Genomic DNA, 19,531 nt, shown 5'->3' with positions numbered 1-19,531 from the left:
CCCTAATTTCACACTAATCAGCCAGTGCCCAGTGACCGAGCCCTTCAGAAATCTCTACAAGCAGCGTGACAACGAAACCATTGGTACAGGCAGACAGGGTACCACGAAGGGTTTTACGCAGCCGACAGCAGAATCAGATCTACATTCTAAATGCACCACTCTGTAACAGTGTGAAGGGCAGAACTGGGGAGACAGGAGGCTAGCAGCACGGACAGCGGTCTGGAAGTGCAGGGAAAGGTGGTTGGTGATGGGCTGAGGGAAGGCGGTGCAGGGCAACGGGCCTGAGAGAAGATGAGGAGAGAAACCAAAGACATGAAATCCGATGGGAGGATGGATGGTCCTACGCATTCCCGAGCCTCGAAGTAAAGGGCATGCTTATTATTCTACCGTCTCACGGCTGAAAGCAGCGGGCAGAAACGGCAGCATCGCACCGCTAGCTCTCCTGGACCTGGCTGTGCACAGCGGGAGGAAGCTGCCAGACCCGGCTTCCCGCCAGCAGTGAGAGCTTCTCCGTGCTCCCCTCCCGCAACCCGATGAGGCTGAGTGAGACTGAAGCCTTCTGGAAACTAATGTCAGAAAAAGGAATTCAGATCTGCAGCAATCCTCATTGCAAAGGAATTAGGCTAAGTAAAATCTATAGTGCTGGAAACAGATCTCGACTATCAGCCAGAAAGAGTTTTTAACATAATGTAAACGTCTGGAGTCTTCTCAATTTTGGGTCACATGTAATGATAGCTCCTTCTATTAGCAACCACTGTACCAGCACTCAGGGTAGAGAGAGGCCAAGTTAGACTGGCTTCTTCAGGGCACGACCCTTGTCCCAACAAACGAACGAATGCCAAATGTAAGTGCAATGTCACAACCAGACTCACAGATCTGGGGGTTCCAAGTCACTGGTAAGAGGACTGAGAAAAACAGAAGAAATCAAATTATCAGAAAGGGCATACTTGTCCACTGTTTGTGGGAACATAAAATGGTAAAGGCTTTTTGGACTGTAATCTGGCAATATCTATTATAATTTTAAATGTTCACATATTCTTTGACTCAGAAACTTCACTTCTAGGAGGAAAAATGTATGTGACTAAATTAGCTGCAGCACTTACAAACAGTGTGCGACCAAACAGCAGCGTATTCTCTAAATTAACAGTAGTGTTTACTAGCACGGAAATGCCCCAGTCTACCCAAGTATACTGTGAAATGGTGTCTCTATATTATCCCAATATGTGTGTTTTTAATTTATATATTTTAGAGAAATCTCACAAACATAATGTGAAATAAAGAAAGACACACAAAAAAGTTCAAACACAGGCAAAATAAATCTTATAAATATGTTTTTTAATTCTTAGGAAGATAGTTCCCCCTTTCCCAGTATCTAAAAGACCTACAGATTTATACTATAAGATTCTTAGTGTAAGAACCATGGGAGCAGCTCAAAGAAAAATAAAGCTTGTCACTTAAAAAAAAAAAAGTCTGACATTTCCTTCTCATGCAGGGTCATGAGCAAGAATCCAGCATAGAACATCCTGTCCCAGACATGGAGACAGCCATGCTGAAACAGAACTGCCAAGTGTCTCAAGAACCTGACGTCACATCCTTGAAATATCAAATATCCCCCAAATGCACCCAAACCACCTCAAAACCATTCAGAGTAGTTCGCTACCCCAGGGACTCCCAGTCGGGAAGGCGGTATGTCTCTGAGAGTAGAGCTCATCACAGCGTCACCCCAGAGAAGCTCATCACACAGGACTACAGCAAGCTTCAGCCAACACAATCCATGGACTATTCATGAGGCCAGAGAGCGACGGGAAGGACGTGGGTGGGTTGTTATATTACCAAAGCCAGCACGACTCACTGGACTCAGTCACCCTGCTGATGACTATGGGCAGAAAAGGTGGGGGCAGAGGTGACAGGGTGAGCTTCTCCAAGCCCTGACTGCCCTCAACACAGGACGCCTGATACAGTCATATCTCAGGACCTCACAGAGGTCACCTGGCTAAATGTCACACCTACTGCGGACATCCCCTTTCCTGCTCTTCCTGCCATGAGAGGACGAATGAGCTACACGGGGCGAGGTGGACAGAGAAGTCAGGCTGAATCCAGCCTTCTCGGAGCTACATTCGACATGGCAGGAACCAAGAGGGCGCTCTGGGTGGGACCGGGAAAATTCTACACCTACCCTCACATAACAGTGACAGAATAACCTTAGTTCATTAGGATTTTGTTAATCAACAGAATTTTTTTTTAATTAGGAAAATTCCAGATAAAATATTTTAGATTTTTAAATCTAATTTCCTTAATAAATTCTGAAGTAAAAATGTTTAATATTTCTACATCAAAAATTTTTATTAAACAGGCAGCATATTAAAGTAGAACAAACACAGGAACTGGGAACAAGAGGGCCCAGTGATATATGAATGTACATGTACATCACACGGCCATATGCCTCGAAGGGAAGTCCCATTTCTTCTCTGGGCTTCAGTATTATTGGCAAAAAGAGGCATTTGGTGATCTTAAAAGATCCTTTCCAGCTCTAAAATACTGTGATTTTAAGGTACTCCTGTAATTTCTCCTAGAAATATTAACCGAAGGCAGTAAAGAATTTTATCACCTCCAGAAACACACTCATAAGATTTCAGACTCTCACAGGTTCAAATAAAATACTGTATGCTCGTTGTGAACATGTAATTAAAATGTTCCTAGAAATATGTCATTCACATCTCCACAAACCAACCTGCATCTGCAGAGTCTCCTTCCTTCCTATAAAAATGGAGCGAGACCCTGACTCATAGGCCGACCCACTCCCGTGTGTGCTCAGGGAGCCTCCTCTTCCCGCTCCCTAGGAAGCCCGTCCAGTCACTGCTTTCCTTGCTGCTTCTCTTCAAACTCCTCTCTCTCCCTCTCTCCCTCCCAGCGCCCCTCTCTATCCCCCACTCTCTCCTCTCCCTCTCTCTAATGGCCACCTCAAATCCATCCTCACCCACCTCGATTATTTACAAAGCAGCCAGAGTGATCTTTCCAAACTACAGATGTAATCACATCACCCATCATTCTTGTTGTTCCTAAGTTGAAATCAACATCCTTCACACGACCTATCTGTATAGGCCTACGTCACCAGTCCCCGCGACCCCACCGAGTTAACGAGTCTCACCTCCTGTCATGTGCTCACTGCACCTAAGAAAGCACAAGGCCTCTTCCTCAAAGGCGCCAAGCCCTTCCCCTACCCCGGGTCTGCCCTTTCCTGACAGGACGCTCCCTCTCGCCACGACCGCTTCCTCCTGCCTGGCCAGTTCCTAGTCTCCTTCAGGTCTCCTTTAGCCATGATGTCCTCATGGAAGTCTTCTGCTATGAGTTAGGCCAACCTGACCTTGTCATTTTATCTGTTTTAGCAGCCAAGCGGCACACTACTTGACTAGTATTTTAATCATTTCTCACACTGGTTGGTGAGAAGGAAAAATTTTTTCTATATCCTTACAAATTAAAAACCAAAAAAATTAAAAAACTTTTATAAAGACATCTAAGTCCACTTGAGTCCGTTTTGTTAAGTAAAGTTACCTTAATATTTTCAAGTTATGAAATTCAATATCCTGTGAACTAAACTGTAGCTAAAACGAGCAAACCTATGCTCTTACCAAGTTCAGGCTACATGGCCAGTTTCTAATGTGCTGCATGTTTACACATAAACTAAACTAAGAAGCTGACTGATTTCTCTATAAATGAGTGGTCGTCCCTCCAGAACAGACTCTGCGCCTCTACGCGTTTCTACCCCTAATCGTGATCACAGCTCATTCAGCAGAGCGACTCCAGAGGGCTCCTGGACTCACCAACACTCTGTCTCCGATTCTGAGCTCCCTTTCTCCTTTCTTGATTGAGCCAGCCTCGGAAAGGTTGGAGATGGATTCACTGGCAGTTTTCGTAAGGTTGCTGAGCTGAGGCGTAGCTGAAGGCTCCTTTGCTGCTGGCTGGGACGATTTCTGAGGAATATTTGAGGGGGTCGCTGGAGAGGAGGACGTCATGCTGGCTGCAGAAGTGGACAGGGGTGATGCCGTTCTAGAAGCATGAGTCGTCTGCAGGCCGTTAGCTTCATCTTCTGCCTGCACCTTCCTCGTCAGCTTTGAAGGTCGGGTGAAAATGCCCTTTAAAGGTTCACACTGGAAATACCGCACGCCTGCCACTGACCCGTCATTCTTCCCGATGGGTTCGTCCAGCACTATCCCGGCCCACTGGCCTGGTGCGAACTGCGTTTCTCCCAGAAACTGGATAAATCCAGGCTTATTTCCATTCACCCAAACTCGCTCCCCAACTCGAAAGTCGTCCACAAACTCCTCTTGCGTCTCAGAGGATGGTGTGCTCGATGCTTTTTCGCTGGATATTGCTTTTTCTGCTGGAGCTGCAACTGAAAACAGAAGAAAGGATCAGGATAGATTCAGTTTCGTATTCAAGCAGACAACGCCTAACTAAAGGAAAATAAACTAGAGAACCCCAAAAGTGACAGGGGCCGCCACAACTCTTCTAGACGTGTGCTGTTTTTAGCAAGGAGGCAAAAAGTACTTGATCCATCACTACCATTTTCGATGCTGTTGAAATTCAGTGAGGTGAGATTTAATCCTTACTTGCAACTAAGATTTGAAGAAGTCAAAACAAGAAAAATTAGTCCTTTTCCCAGTTCAAATATAGGTCTGAGTTCATTCTTTACCCCAACCCCACCCTGCACATCAGGCTCAAACACCCGCTCGAATCCGCTGGGATGGGCTGTTCCCACGTTTGAGTCATCAATGAAAGCTGGCAACACTAGGACCATTTAACCAGAAATTCATAATAGGGCTCGCTGCAGGAGAAGGTTCAGTGCTCCAGTCCCCATCATCATTATCCCAAGATAACCAAATAAACCCTATTCTTTGCTAGCAGAGATGGAAATCACAGCAAGGAAAAAAGAGACAGCACTGGGCCAAACTGCCCGTTAAGGCACTCTCTATGGTAAAGGCAGAAGTTAAATTTTGCCAGAAATGTGATATTTACATTGGAAATGAGTTCATGCCTTCGCCTTATAAGCATTTATAAAATATTTGGCATGAATTGGCAAAGAAAGCCCACATTCTTAATCCCTTACCATTTCCTGGGCATATTGTGATCTTAGAATATTATACAACCTTTCTGAGTTTCAATTTCTTCATCTGTAAAGGGAAAGTAATAGCTACCTTGAGGGTTTTTTAAATGCGGATTAAATGAGATAATGTATTTGTTCATGCTGCATGTTTTTTGAAGTCCTACCACTGAGAGACTGCTCCCAGGCATTGTTCTTCACTAGGGACAAAAAGCAAGACAGCACAGTCCATGCCTTCGTAGAGCTCAGAGTCTAGAGGTGAGGAGACAGTAAGAGACACACAAGTAATTTCAAGCTGCAGCCTAAGTGCTGTGGAAGAGGTAGTGCTTTGGGGCAGAGCAGTCAGGGAAGACCTCCTGGAAGAGGTGACATCTGGCCTGTGGTCTGATGAATAGGAGTCAATCATGCAAAAGCTGAGGAGTAGTGTGGTCTGGCCAGCCTAGAGTGGGTGCCAAACATCTCTTTACCCCACACAGGAAGGAAGACCTGTGCAGTTTCTAATTGTGGAGGGTTTTTGTTTGTTTTTAAGAAGAGTAGATACCCTCAGATAGAACTGATAATAATCTGCCAAAGACGGGCCGGCCCAGTCGGCTCTCTAGAGTCCGTTCGAGCTTTGAGCATCACTTACGCTTCTTCCTGGGGTGCTGCAAGCATGGATTTCTGCAAAACAATCTTCATAAAAGTACCTCAAATTCCTTTGCAATTATTTCCTTTCGAGCAGTATGAGTTTTAGTATTGATAAGTTACTTTACTCTTAAAAAAAAAAATCTAGAGGGTGCCAAATACTGTTAGGGAAATTAAGCTGAATTGCTCATGACCCCTGGACTCAAGGACTTTACATGCTAAGGAGTGAATCTAAAAAATGCTAAAAGTGAAAAAGACGATTCTAAACAGAGCTGAGTATAACAATGGAAGGCTTCATGGAAGGGCTGGCACTTGACGAGGTCTTAACAAGAGGAAGGCTTTTGAGGGAAGGAGAATCGGGGATGTCGATTTTGACTGCTTTCCTCAAAGCTGAATAGCCCATTTCTTCACAACCCTTTGCTTTCTCAGCAAAGCTTTCCTCTCATCTAATGTGTGATGGTCTCTCCGATAAGTTCTTGTTATGTGCCAGGCGATGTTCTAGGTATGTGGGTGGAACACAGCAGTGGAAAAAAACAAGAACAGCAACAAAGATCCTGCCCTCGTGAAAGACCAATGAGGATCTTTATGGAAGAATTTAAGGGATAGTGTTGAACTTAATATATCATAGGGGCCACCTGTCTGGAACGGTTGATAAGATGTTTAACAGTATACGTAAACTACGTAAAAAGACCGTAAGAGCAAGCATCAGATGTCCTCTCTCCTGTCCCTCCTCCTAAAACGTACGGTGATCATTATGGGATGTACACTGAAATGGTGGAGATGCAGAACTGATGAGGAACGGTCTGCTGAAGACAATCAAGGGCATGGGTTCATCCGTGACGCGGGGAGGGCTCCCTCAGCAGCTGGACTTGAGCCACTGCACTGCCTTGATGCCGACGGCCAACTTTAGGTCAGTGAATGTCATCACAGCTTTTAAGCCAGACTAATCTGTTTTCTCTACATATCCCTAATTCGCAAGGAGAAAAGTCCAGATGAGTTCAGAAGACACATGGGGAGAAAAACTTCACATCAAATACAAAAGGCACTTAACTATTTTAGCACCTGACACTGAATCAACTAAATTAAAGATAACCTACGACAAAGTAAACTCTTCATTGATTAAGACTTAGACATTAAATTCTATTGTCTTATTTAAAAGTTTTTCGTCTACGGCCATACCACCCTGAACACGCCCGATCTTGTCTGATCTCAGAAGGTAAGCAGGGTCGGGCCTGGTTAGTACTTGGATGGGAGACCACCTAGGAAGACCGAGCGATGTAGGTGTAAAAAAAAAAAAAAAAAATTTTTTTTCAAATATTTTCAAGAATATGAAGTTTTGTAAGATTGTCTTTTTTAAATATTCAAATTGAAGTCTTCATTTAGGATTACAATTCATTTGCTATCAAGTAAAAACACAGAGCATTACCAGATGCAGGTGTCTTCAAGGCTGTGCTTCCAGGCTTAAGGATCTTGGTAGGGACCTTAAGCCCGCTTGGTTTTAGCATACTCATTGTCCTTAGTATGTCAGAGCCGCTTTTCCTTTGCCTGTTGTCACTATCTTTCCCCAACCATTGATATGACTGTGGGTGTTTCTACAGTGAAGTCCGTCTGCGAGTTAAATCTGCAAAGAGAAAAATATAAAATAGGAGAAAGAAACAACAGTTATTATTAAAGTAGCTTTTACACGGAGGGTGGGGGAAAGTGGGGCAGTGAGGTAGACGGGGTTAAGGGGGTCAAATATGTGGTGACAGAAATAAATTTAACTATGGGAGGTGAACACACAGTGTAAACATATATATGCCTTACTGTTAAAGTGTATAGCTGAAATTTATTGGATTTCGTTAACCAAAGTCACCATTAAAATGTTAATTAATTAATTTAAAAACTATTGGAGAAAAAATAAAATAGCTCTTACAGCCTAAATTTTTCTTTATATATGATAATAAACCATTTCTGCCTGAAATTAGGATCCTAGAAAACACTAGATATTAAAAAACATGAAATGCTGCTGAAATGGATTTAAAAGCACTTTACTATCCTGAAGACAAGAAGCTAACACTAGCAATATATTCACTTTTCTTTATAGTGTCTAATAATACCAGCTCAGTACAGTGCCTACAAACACGCAGCTCACAGAAGAGGGTTCAGAAAAAAGTGCACCAAACTCAACATGGGGTGGGGGGGACGGGGAGTGAGCTTTCAGTTTGTACTTCATTTGCTTCTATACTGAAAAGTTTTATCACCACAAGCCTACTTTAACTGTGTATCTTTTTAAATCCCCAGAATTTGCAATACTCGACATAAAACTATATATATGTTAAGAGTTCAAACTCTAAGAAAGAGCTGTATCTGGGAAATGCTGAGGAAAATTACCTTTGTTCTGTCTATAGAAACACAATATGCTTCTGACTTACTCGAGACCAGGTATGACTCTACAACTTTCAGACTCAGGAAAAATAGTATTTTGTTGTATTCTCTTGAAGAGAGGAAGATGACCTTGGGATTTTGGAACATGGGAAAATATTTCATAAAACAATACCTAAAAACAGAACAACTCAAAGAGAAAATGCTGCTATTTATAAACTCTCTCGAAGTACTGCACTGTGCATTCTTCTCTGCTGGCAGAGCTTGGACGCTGAGGCACAGGCCTCTCTCCCACCCCGTCTCTCTCACGAGCAGTGCCAAGCATGCGCAATCTGGCCAGGGCTGACAGAGGAGCCTGCTATGGTCCTTGCAGTGGGTTGAACGGTGGTCTCCCCAAAAGATATATCCATCTGGAACCTGTGAATGTGACCTTATTTGAAAAAAGAGTCACAACAGATGTAATTCAATTAAGGATCTTGAGATGAGATCACTCTAGATGACCTTATTGGAAGAGAAGACAGAGGAAAAGGCCAGGTGAAGGTGGACGCAGAGAATGTAGTGATGTCTAAAGGCAGGATGGCTGGCAGCCACCAGAAGTTGGGACAGAGGCACAGAATGGATTCTCCCTCAGAGCTCCAGAAAGAAACAGCCTGCTGACGCCTTGATCTTGGACTTCTGGCCTCCACGATGAGAGAACACATTTCCGCTGTTTTAAGCCACCCAGTTTGTGGTAACTTGTTACAGCAGCCTCAGGAACGAAAAAAATACTACAGCCACATAAGTTTTTCTATTCAAAGATAATCAGGCTGAATGGAAATCACAGCCAGAGATGCCTCGTTAGGTTCACTCTAAAGATTCTCCATGGTTCTTAAGAAGGTCCCAAATTATATGGTGTCCTTTTTAAAGTCCAAGGTAAACTATGTGTACCTGACATCAAACTATAAGGCTAGAGCAATCGAAACAGCATGGTACTGGCATAAAAACATACATAGATTAATGGAACAGACTAGACAGCCCAAAAATAAACCCAAACCTATATGGTTAATTAATCTACGACAAAAGGGACAAGAATATAAAATGGGGTCTATTTAATAAATGGTGCTGAGAAAATTGGACAGATACATGCAAAAGAGTGAAAGTAGACCACTTTCTCACACCATATAATAAAAATAAATTCAAAATGATTAAAGACTTACATATAAGACCAGAAACCATAAAACTCCTAGAAGAAAACCTAGACAGTAAACTCTCTGACATGGCTCTTAGTAAATTTTATTTTATTATTATTATTATTTTTTTTTTTTTTGCTATACTTCCTTGGGTAAGGAAAACAAAAGAAAAAAAAATAAACAAATGAGACATCAAACTAAAAAGTTTTTGCACAGCAAAGGAAACCATCAACAAAATGAAAAGACAATGTACCGAATGGGAGAAGATATCTGTAAATGATACATCTGATAAGGGGTTAATATCCAAAATTTATAAAGAACTCATACAACTTACTACTCCAAAAAACAAACAATCCAAATATAATATGGGCACAGGACCTGACTAGACATTTCTTCAAAGAAGACATATGGATGGCCAACAGACATATGAAAAGATGTTCAACATCACTAATTATCAGAAAAATGCAACTTAAAACCACAATGAGATATCCCCTCGCACCTGTCAGATGGCTATTATCAATAAATCGACAAACAACAAGTACTGGTGAGGATGTGGAGAAAAGGGAACCCTCATGCACTGTTGGTGGGATTACATAATTGGGGTAGCCACTATGGAAAACAGTATGGAGGTTCCTCAAAAAATTAAAACTAGAACTACCATCTGACCCAGCAATTTTACTTCTGGGTATTTATCCAAAGAAATCCAAAAAACTAATTCAAAAAGATATATGCATCACTATGTTCATTACAGCATTATCTGCAACAACCAAGATATAAAGCAACCTAAGTGCCCATCAAGAGACAACTGGATAAAGAAGACATGGTACATATATACAATGGAATATTATTCGGCCATAAAAATAAATGATATTACCATTTGCAACGACATGGGTGGACCTAGAGGGTATTATGCTAAGGGAAATAAGTCGGACAGAGAAAGACAAATACCATACGATTTCGGCAATGAAAAAAGTGAAGGAATTACGAAGTTGTAAAATAGTCACGAGGATGTACAGTACAGCACAGGGAATATAGTCAATAATATTGTAATAAACATGTACAGTGCCAGGTGGGTACTAGACTTATCAGGGGGGATCATTTTGTAAGTTACATAAATGTCTAACCACTATGCTGTATACTGGAAACTAATATAATATTCAATGTCAACTGTAATTGAAACAAAAAGTTTTTTTAAATAATCTGTCAAATACGAAAAAAAGAAAAAAAGTAAATTGACTGTGTCATTTGGGGAAAGATTCTGATTAACAGAGAAAGAACTGCTGTTTATTGGAAGACAGTAGTTGCCAATTCTGAGTAGTAATACAAAATTCCCAGGCTCCTTACCATCGTCAGCCCTGCCATGATGCTAGTGGTGGGGACAGGAGTCTGTGTGCCGGGTCAGGTGGTTCTGATTCAGAATCAGATCTGAAACCACCTGCTTCACTGTCAGACGCTCACCATACACAGCCCGTAAGCTGCACGCAGAGTTACTTGCTTAGACAGATGGAAGTGGCTGAGTTCCCTCTAGGTTCTGCTGAGAAAGGCTATTTACATGTCCAAAAAATTTGAAGAGGATGATAGGCTAAGCGTGGAAATTACCGTGGGGCCTTGTTATATCTTCCCTACTCTTCGCCTCGGCCCAGTATCATAAAGTGACATGGTTCAGGCAGATAAGAACAGAATAGACAAAGGAGGCACACTGGTCTAGGAAACACTATTATGGTAATAAGAAGCAAAGATGAAGTATTCCTTAAAATATTTCACTCAGTCAAAGCAACGAATTCTTGGGCTCAGGTCAAGCACTCCTTCTTACAGAGAAATTTTGAAAACCACCATAGTAAGCAATTACGCAAGCCTCAACCAGTTTCAAACCTTGCAGCTCAGCATCCTAAGCCGACAAAAATCTGACTATCTAAAAGCCTCAGCCCTTATGTGGTCATTAGGAACCTAAGAATGGTCATAAACTCAAAGTCTACGACTTCTGTTGTGTAACCTTCATGCCTCTGGCTCTTGGTTTACCACAATTACTTGAATCCCAAAGCAGGGAATTGCGACCCAGGTTTAATGAAGAAGAAAAGTCTAGTCCATTCGCATGAAAGAATTAGGAGTGACACCCCCAGTGTCGGTTTTTCAAAAATCTTCCAATTTACGTTTCCTCTTCATGCATTATTAATGAATGGCATGTCAGGCCTGCTCTAAAAAAAAAAATCAATTCATTGAGAAACAAAAGGTTCAAGTCTTGGTCATGGTTACCCACAAAATATAATGACTAGAAGCAACAACTCTTCGTAATGGTTCAAAGCCAGTGAATGTCACGTTGAAACAAATCCATTCCAAAACCCACGCAAAAGAAAAAAAAAAGATGTTCTCGCCTCACTAATAAACCAAGCATATTTGAATTTTGATGCCTTTGCTCAATGAATCAAGAGTTTGGGACTTACAATAAGACAATGTGCCATTCCCCACCCCCCCGCCTTCTCAACATGAAAAGATCACAGCACACAGAATATTATAATTCAGAAATAACTTTTATGCATATTATTATCCACTTGAGCCTTACAATACCATGGATTAGCTACTGCTATTATCCATTCTTAAATGAAGGAACACCTCAGATTAACACATGTATTTCTTCAGTAGTTAATGAATGACCTGCCACCTAAGGTCATTTGGCTAAGAAGCAGAGATGTGAACACAGTATGATTCCAGAGTCCTTAGAAGAGACCATACACAATTAAAAACAGTACCAGCGTTATTATAACGAACTACAGATGTACGGCACCAAGAGTTACATTTGTCCACAAATTACAAATATGTAAGTGCCTCGCTTGTGTCTCAAAATAACTCTGAAGGTAGAGGAACGATTATTATTATGCCCACTCATGAATGAACAAAGAGAATCGAGGTCCAAGAGGTTAAGTGGCTTTCCCACAGTCACTCAATTAAAGAAGTGGTGGCACTTTGGGGACGTGGTGCTTTGCCTAATAGATTAGCTCTCTGGAGAAAATCTTCCCACGAGATGGTGTTAAAGGAAAACCACAGGCCCAAAATGGCATCTCTGGTACTAAAAGCCCTCGACAGCAAACCCAGATTGAACACCAGATCTAACCGCAGTGTCAGCCTCTCCCAGAAACAGCCTCAACCGGCCTGGGATTTGCTGGTCAAACACCAGTCATCTGTCACGCGAGCCTGCTCCACCCCCACAGAAAGAGGAGGCAACCTGCATGGTGAAAACCCTTCCTCTTCCCTCCCCCAAAGAAAGGACGTCTGGGCCCCAAAATAATCCTTTCTTTTCTTCTGTCAGGAGCTGCGTTGCCCCGCGCTTCTTCCTTTAAACATCTTCCATTCTGTATAACCCTGAGCAGTACCCTTTGAGTTGCCAGATGAGATGCTGCCCGATTCGTGACTCGCTTAACAAAGCCAATGACGTCTTCAAATTTACTCAAGTGAATTTATTTTTAACAATGGTCATCCATTCCTTCAACAAAAGTTCCCAAGAAACTACTATGTAAAAGGCAGGCTCCAATTTTCTCATCAGCCAGTGGGGTAAGCAGGAGGGAAGAAACACTCTGGGAGGCAGAGAGAGACAGAGAGACAGAGAGACAGAGAGACAGAGACAGAGAGACAGAGAGACAGAGAGACAGAGAGACAGAGAGAGAGAGAGCGCGCGCGCTGGACACACAGAATGTCTTCCTCTGAGCAAAGAAATGGGGGTTTACTATGGAACCAGGGTTGAAACACCAAGCAGCACAGAGTACACAGGCTGGTGGCAATGTGCACACATGTCTCTCGGAAATCTTGTTACCTGCAGATTCTGACCCAGGAGGTCTGGGGTGGAGCCTCCCATTCTGCTTTCGAACACTCACAGGGGACAGTAATGCTGCCATTTTGAGGACACCACTCCCTTTTGAGTAGCAAGGGGTTGATGGCTGAGAGGCAGTGGTTAGAGTGAGAAGCTTTAAGGATGGAGCTGAGAGGCCTGAGTATTGAAGGGATTATACAAATAAGGGGAGGAGGAAAAGACATTGATAGCAAGACGCAAATCTTAAAAGGAATGAAGGGAAGAGACAAAGGCAGTGGATGTTGGCCACAGAAGGCCACAGAAGATGTTCCAGGGAGCTGGGGTTTTTGAAGGACTGATTAGTAAAGTACCAAACAATGTGGCAGACCAGCATTCCCTCCTGGCCCTGAGGCAGGTAAGCCCTTGAAAGGGCTGCATGGGGAAACAGCCTTTGGGGGCAGCCAAATTCAAGATAAGGCAAGGAAGGAAAGAGAACCTTCAGAAGAGGCTGGTGATAGAGAAAATTGATCATCACAAACTTGACTTGCAGAAGGCAGGGTTAAAGAATTCGGGAAGGAAAGAAGGAGTAAAGAACTGGGCTCAATTAGCAGATACCCAGAGGTACAGGGATGAATGGTTGAGTATAAAATTATCTGTCTTACACTGAAATTAAGAGGTTGTATACAAAAAAAATTCAAAAAACAAAACAAAACAAAAACCTGGAATCTAACAAACAAAAAATTATGCTATGTTTTATAATAATTGGTTACAAAAACAACATTGAAGTCCAACATACATAATGTACAATTTCTTAAATTGGGTGGTGGGGCATAGATGGGTATTTATTTTATTGTTCATTATGAACATACAAATCTCCTGGGTATCTTGTTAAACTGTACACACACACACGTGCACACACACACATTTCATGTGCATAATTTAACATTTTTAAACATGAAAATACACCAAAATGAAGAAAGGCGATCATGTCTTGCCAAACAAAAAGAAAGTATGGCCAAAGAAGTCTAGTAAAAAGGGAGTTAAAAAGAAAACATCTATTTCAGTGACACTGGAAAAGGGTCCTCTGGGAAATAAACATAGGGAGTCTGTAAAGCAGGAAGGTACGCCGTGTTACGGAAAAGGGGGATCCAGACTGCAAAGCTGGATGAAAACGGGCATTAGCGACTTCCAAGACAACACTCCAAGACTCCACGCTCACATTACGGTCTGCATTTCCAACAGCAAGCAAAGGGAACGGTGTCTCTTGGCCTTTCTCTCACTGTAAATACAGAAAGTTATATTTTATAAACTACAATCTGTTAATTTGTTAGTATGATGCAAGAGTCAAATCTCTAAGCGAATGAATAAAAAGTGAGTTTCTGGCCTTACAGAGCTGAGGGTAAGGTCTCTAAGGTAGGTGTGATACGGATATGCAGTCCCGCCAACCCTCGATGTTCACTACTATGATGAAGCGGCTCTCCAAGTGTGGTCCATGCACTCCTAGGGCACCCCGAGACCCTCTCAGGGGTCAAAGCTATTTCCACAGTAATACTAAGACATTGTTGGCCTTTTCCGCTATTTGACGTTCGCCTTGATGGCACATGAGCCATAGTGGGTAAAAACTCCAGGCGTTGCATCCAGACAATGGAACAAACTGCACTACCCTTTTCTGTATCTTTGTCACCGCTGCCTGCAGGGGGAAAAAGCCACTTTTACACAGGAATGTGATGGAGCGCCTGATGAAGAAGAATGGCTAATCTTACCAAATTTCAAGCCCTGAATACATGCCTTTTTAATACTCTGCGTAGCAAAATGGGAAGTACCTGAGAAGCACCTGTGCTGTACATCACTGTGCGAGCGTCTCGGAGGAAAGCACGTGTGCAGCCGAGGCAGCCTCCGCCACACGCTCACCCAACACAACACGTCACGACCGCTCGGAGGCTGAACCAGTTGTCTCCTGTTAAGTTCTCCTTCTACCACGCCGGACAATGGAGAGATTTGAAAAAATGTAAAATAATGCCATCTTCTCATTAATTTTTTTATTTTGGAAAATAGTAATTCTTCATTAAAAATTTATATAATACATTATGGGTTTATTACTATTGCTAACAAGTTAATGTTTTTTAATGTTTTAACTTTAATGTGATAAATATCAATGGATAAAACCTTCGTTATCAGGGAGATCGTTTCATGAACTATATAAATGTCTAACCAATGTACTGTATACTTGAAACTAGTAATAAAATAAAAATTTTTAAAACCTACATAAACAAAAGCTCTTTGGAGACCTCAACAATTCTTAAGGTTGTAAAGAAGTTCCTGAGAAAAGTCTGAGAACTGCTCCTCTATTCATTTTTGCTTTACATTTGAGTCACAAAGGTTTAAAACCCCATTTCGTAAGGGCTGCCAGCAGCATGTGCTTCCGGTTCAGATGTCTGCAGATCGGGATGGCGAGTCAGCAGGTGCAGCATCGGCTACTGCATTACCGCTGTGCTCCAGGCTGAGTGATACAAGAAGCCTGAACTTACGATCTAGGGGAAGACCAGACGTATGTAGGCAAAACAAGAGCTCGATTATACATAACGCTGGGGCACGTACGTGTGTAAAACATAGTTCTCTAAGGCAGTTAACAGATGGGCTGGCGCTCTACATCAATGGTTCTCACGATTCGCAGCATCCTCAGCATCGCCCAGAACCATAAGAAATGCAAATTATCAAGGCCCCTCACCACACCTACTGCAACAAGCTCTAGGAGTGGGCCCGGCAACCTGTATTTTAAGCCCTTCTGGTGATTTTGATGCCAAAGTTTTAAGGACCACTGCTAAATGACTGATCAAGAAAAGTTACCCACAGTTCATTTTCTCAACTACACGCACACGAAATCACCCACATGACCCATTTCCCAAACACCACTGCAGAGGCCTTGATGCTTCATGTCTCCATGCTCCTGTGTCAAGTTGTTCACACAGCCCCGAATGCCCTTTCCAAGTCTAGTTATCCTCGACTGCCGAAACCTTCTCCAGGGCAAGCACAGGCACTCACCACCCCACAAAACCTGCTCCACTTCTCACCAAGGAAAACGCGTGTCCTTCCTTCAGTTTCCCAGAGTACTGACTTGGCAACTCTTTCCTCTTACCTAGCACACTGAGCTGTGTGTGTCATCTACAGATTGCACCAGACTATAAATGCCTTAAGGGGAGAAACTCAATTTCTGTCATTGTCATATTTCCCACAGTTTGTGGCCAACAATGCTCATTAAATGAAACAAATGTGAAAAACGGTCTCAATTGTTTAAATGATTGCACAAACCAGTTGGGGTGTATCCAGTACTTAAAAAAGTCATACTTGGTGCTTGCTACAGGTGACAGAAAAATACATGGCATAGACCTAAGCTAGAGAGGTGTATAATATAGTTGGAGAGGGAAGACTCATACATATGAAAAATAACTAAAAATACAATGTGACTTATGAGAAATACCAAACTATGTGACAATCCTACAAGTATTTTAGAAGATGGTAGGGTGGAGTGGACTTGGGCAAAGAGAAAAGGCTTCACAGGTAAGGCGGGATCGGAGTGGGACTCGAGGGAAAGTGACAGCGTTGTATAGGTGCTAGCAGTCACAATTTCTAAAAGGGCAGAGAAAAAAAAATCCCAGAGGAGACAAAGAAAGAAGAAATGTATAAAGCATGTGAATAAGAGAGTGAGAAGTTGTTCTAACATCAGAAGATTCTTGTAAGAAATCAAGTTAGAAAAGTAAATCAAAAGAGACCCTAAAGAGCCTTAGAGATCAACGAAGAAATTTGCTATGATCAGTTTTTACTTGCTTTACTCCTCAACTGAAAAGCCTCCTTGACGTCAAGATTCTACTGGTAGAAAATGAAAGAGGTCCAGTTTCCCCTCAAGCCCTACACTTATTTCATTTGTCCATTTCAGTTATTTTAACTTAACCGCCAATTTCAAAGCAAAGATTTAAACCAAGGGTTGGCAGCCCTTTTTCCAAGTCTCATCCGCTCCAACCATAGGTACGTGTAACAGACGGGGGCTGTCGGGGCAGGTCTTAAATTTCAGGGAAGAAATGCCATGAACATCTAAAGTTGATGATTAAACTGCAAATACAAAAGAAAGTCTGTCATCTAACACCTTCAGATAACACCTCAGAAAGGCTAAACTAGGAAAGGCTATAAAGATTAGACACCACTGAACACAATGACAAACTATACCTTTCTACTCTTCTGTGGAGAAAGGGTCGGGGACCAAATATTCCACAACCTACTTTACCTTGATAATTTCTGGTTATCGCACCATAAATTGCTCACCCCAGTCTCTAAGTCAGGCTGAAAGCTAAATAGTCCAGATCTGCACTCGTCAATATGGTAGACAGTAGCCACGTTCACTGTTTAAACTTAAAGTTCTTTTAAAATGAAATAAAATATAAGATTCAGTTCTTCAGTCACATCAGCCACATTTCAAGTGTTCAAGAGCCACAGTGCAACACACGGAACGATTTCCACCATCACAGAAAGTTGTATTGCGCAGCACTGTTCTAGAACCTCCTCTATCCAGGGATGATCTACTTGCCAAACGATCACCTAAGGAAATTTATGTGAATAATACTGCTTTTAACTCCTTTTTTAGAAATAATTTCAGAAACAGTTTATAAACTGCACCTTTCTGGTCAGCCAACATGGTTCCTATGACACATCAATCTCTCCATGCTCTTCATTGACTTAGCTCTAAAACACTATTAGCTGTTTCCAAAATCTGAGTCAAAAATACCTCAAAAATACAAAAATGGATCCAAGGCACATAGGGTGAGTGCAAAAGTTCCAAAAGTTATTAATGGCTACGGCACTGTAATAAATGCACAGCATCTCTCTAGATAAGGTCTGGTGTATTTTTCCATTTGTTTTTAAAAGTCGGTCACATTGCTTTATAATCTAGCTTTCTAAACTATAAAGTTGAAGCAGGTACTATATACTCACCCCCAGAATCCTATACTTGCACCACTGACTGATGCCATAGTTCTAATTATTTTTTCAAGCTAAGACCCACTTATAAAATGTTTATCTCTAGAACATAACGACTCACCGAACAGTGAAAAATAGCTACTATTTTGCACGTACATTCTCAAACCAGAGAAGCAGGAGAGCAATGAACTTCTAAGCGCCAAGTGTGTGCCAGGAGGAGGGCTCCAGGAGGCAGACGGCCCAGCCGCGCCATCCCTCCCGACTCTCCTCCTCCTCGTGAAAAAATTTACGTTTCCACCTAAAAACAGGAAGCTCTGTTGCTAAAGAGCAACACCAGAGGAACGGTTTTGTGTTTTTTTTGTTTTTTCTGTTTTTCTCTGTATAACTTTCAGGTTTACTTTGAGACACAAAAGCCAGGCTTGAAATAAACAAAAATTTTGAACTAGATTAATATCCTAGGTTTGTGATTTAACTCTGAGATTCACCAAAATAACAAATTTAAAAGGGCAAGTTAGTTATTTCAGGGAAGCAAATGACCTTAGAAGACCGATCCTCTGGTATTTCCAAGAAAAGAAGTGTGCTTTATGTGTCTTGAGAAGGTCAGCTTTACTCAAAGTTAGGATTCCAGAAAGTAGAACTATTCTCCTTCCACTCAACAACATAAAAATGTGTTCTACCCTCTAAGAAGTCAAGGTTTTAGTACACATCCGTCTAGCATGTTAGATATTAGAAAATATCAGAATCTGGGGAGATTTCGAGTGATCGGAACAATGCTTGTATATAGTAAGCACCACAAATGTGAGCTATTATTATTTCTAAGAATCCAAGCACCTCACTTTCCTCTCAGACATGACTTCTCTTTCTACACATTATTCGAACAGGAAATCACATAAAAATCAGTCTTCTATTCTAAAAATTTTTGGAAGTTGGGGATACAGTTCAAGATATAGCCTTCTCTCACCTCAATAAGTTTAATTTAAAAAATTTAAAATAAAATCTGAACTTCTTAAAATAAAAAAAAGACTACAGCTTTCTCAAAACATAGAACATAAGCTTACTGAATTTACTCCTTTTAATAAGTAATCACCCATAATATAAAGGTAAGAATATTAAAAACATGCAGATAAAGAAAAAATTTACTTGCAGTAAAAAATAATGGGTTAGTTCCTAGGACCCTGAAGGGAAAAAAAAACATGACTCTAGTACTGAATCCCAAGTGTGGAGGTGAAGCTAGGGCCACCTCACACTTTACGCAAGCCACAAAGAGCAGTTCCCGTTCCAGCTGCCCAGGAAACCACCAGAGTGTCAGTTCAAGATGCCTCTGGGATCATCACCCTCTGCCAACACCCAGTGCCATTCAGACCCCATCCCAGTAACTCATCCATCAAAGAGATCTTGGAAAGGGAATAGGAAAGGGAATAGGAATCTGAGAGTTATCCTCCCTGAGGATAATTCTCAGTGCTATCCTCCCTGAATAAGAATATATGCTGGAAGCATAGAATTGTTTTAAATAATAACTGATCT

General features: G+C 41.8%; 1 protein-coding gene and 1 pseudogene across 16 annotated transcripts in view; one reads left to right on the top strand and one right to left on the bottom strand.

Annotated features, from left to right (window-relative positions):
- Positions 1–19,531, bottom strand: part of CLIP1 (CAP-Gly domain containing linker protein 1) — a 106,387-nt gene that overhangs the window by 69,291 nt on the left and 17,565 nt on the right. For all 16 annotated transcript variants that reach the window (XM_023528191.1, XM_023528190.1, XM_023528196.1 and 13 more), the window contains exons 2-3: positions 7,152–7,346; positions 3,822–4,393 (exon numbers count right to left, since the gene is read on the bottom strand). In XM_023528191.1, coding sequence (XP_023383959.1) covers positions 3,822–4,393; positions 7,152–7,236 — 657 coding nt within the window. In that variant the 5' untranslated portion in view covers positions 7,237–7,346. The remainder of the gene's footprint in view (positions 1–3,821; positions 4,394–7,151; positions 7,347–19,531) is intronic.
- LOC111737029 lies at positions 6,891–7,009 on the top strand (annotated as a pseudogene).

Source organism: Pteropus vampyrus, unplaced genomic scaffold (assembly GCF_000151845.1).
Source record: "Pteropus vampyrus isolate Shadow unplaced genomic scaffold, Pvam_2.0 Scaffold23, whole genome shotgun sequence".
Classification (NCBI taxonomy): Eukaryota; Metazoa; Chordata; class Mammalia; order Chiroptera; family Pteropodidae; genus Pteropus; species Pteropus vampyrus.
This window is presented reverse-complemented; position numbering and strand designations above follow the sequence as displayed.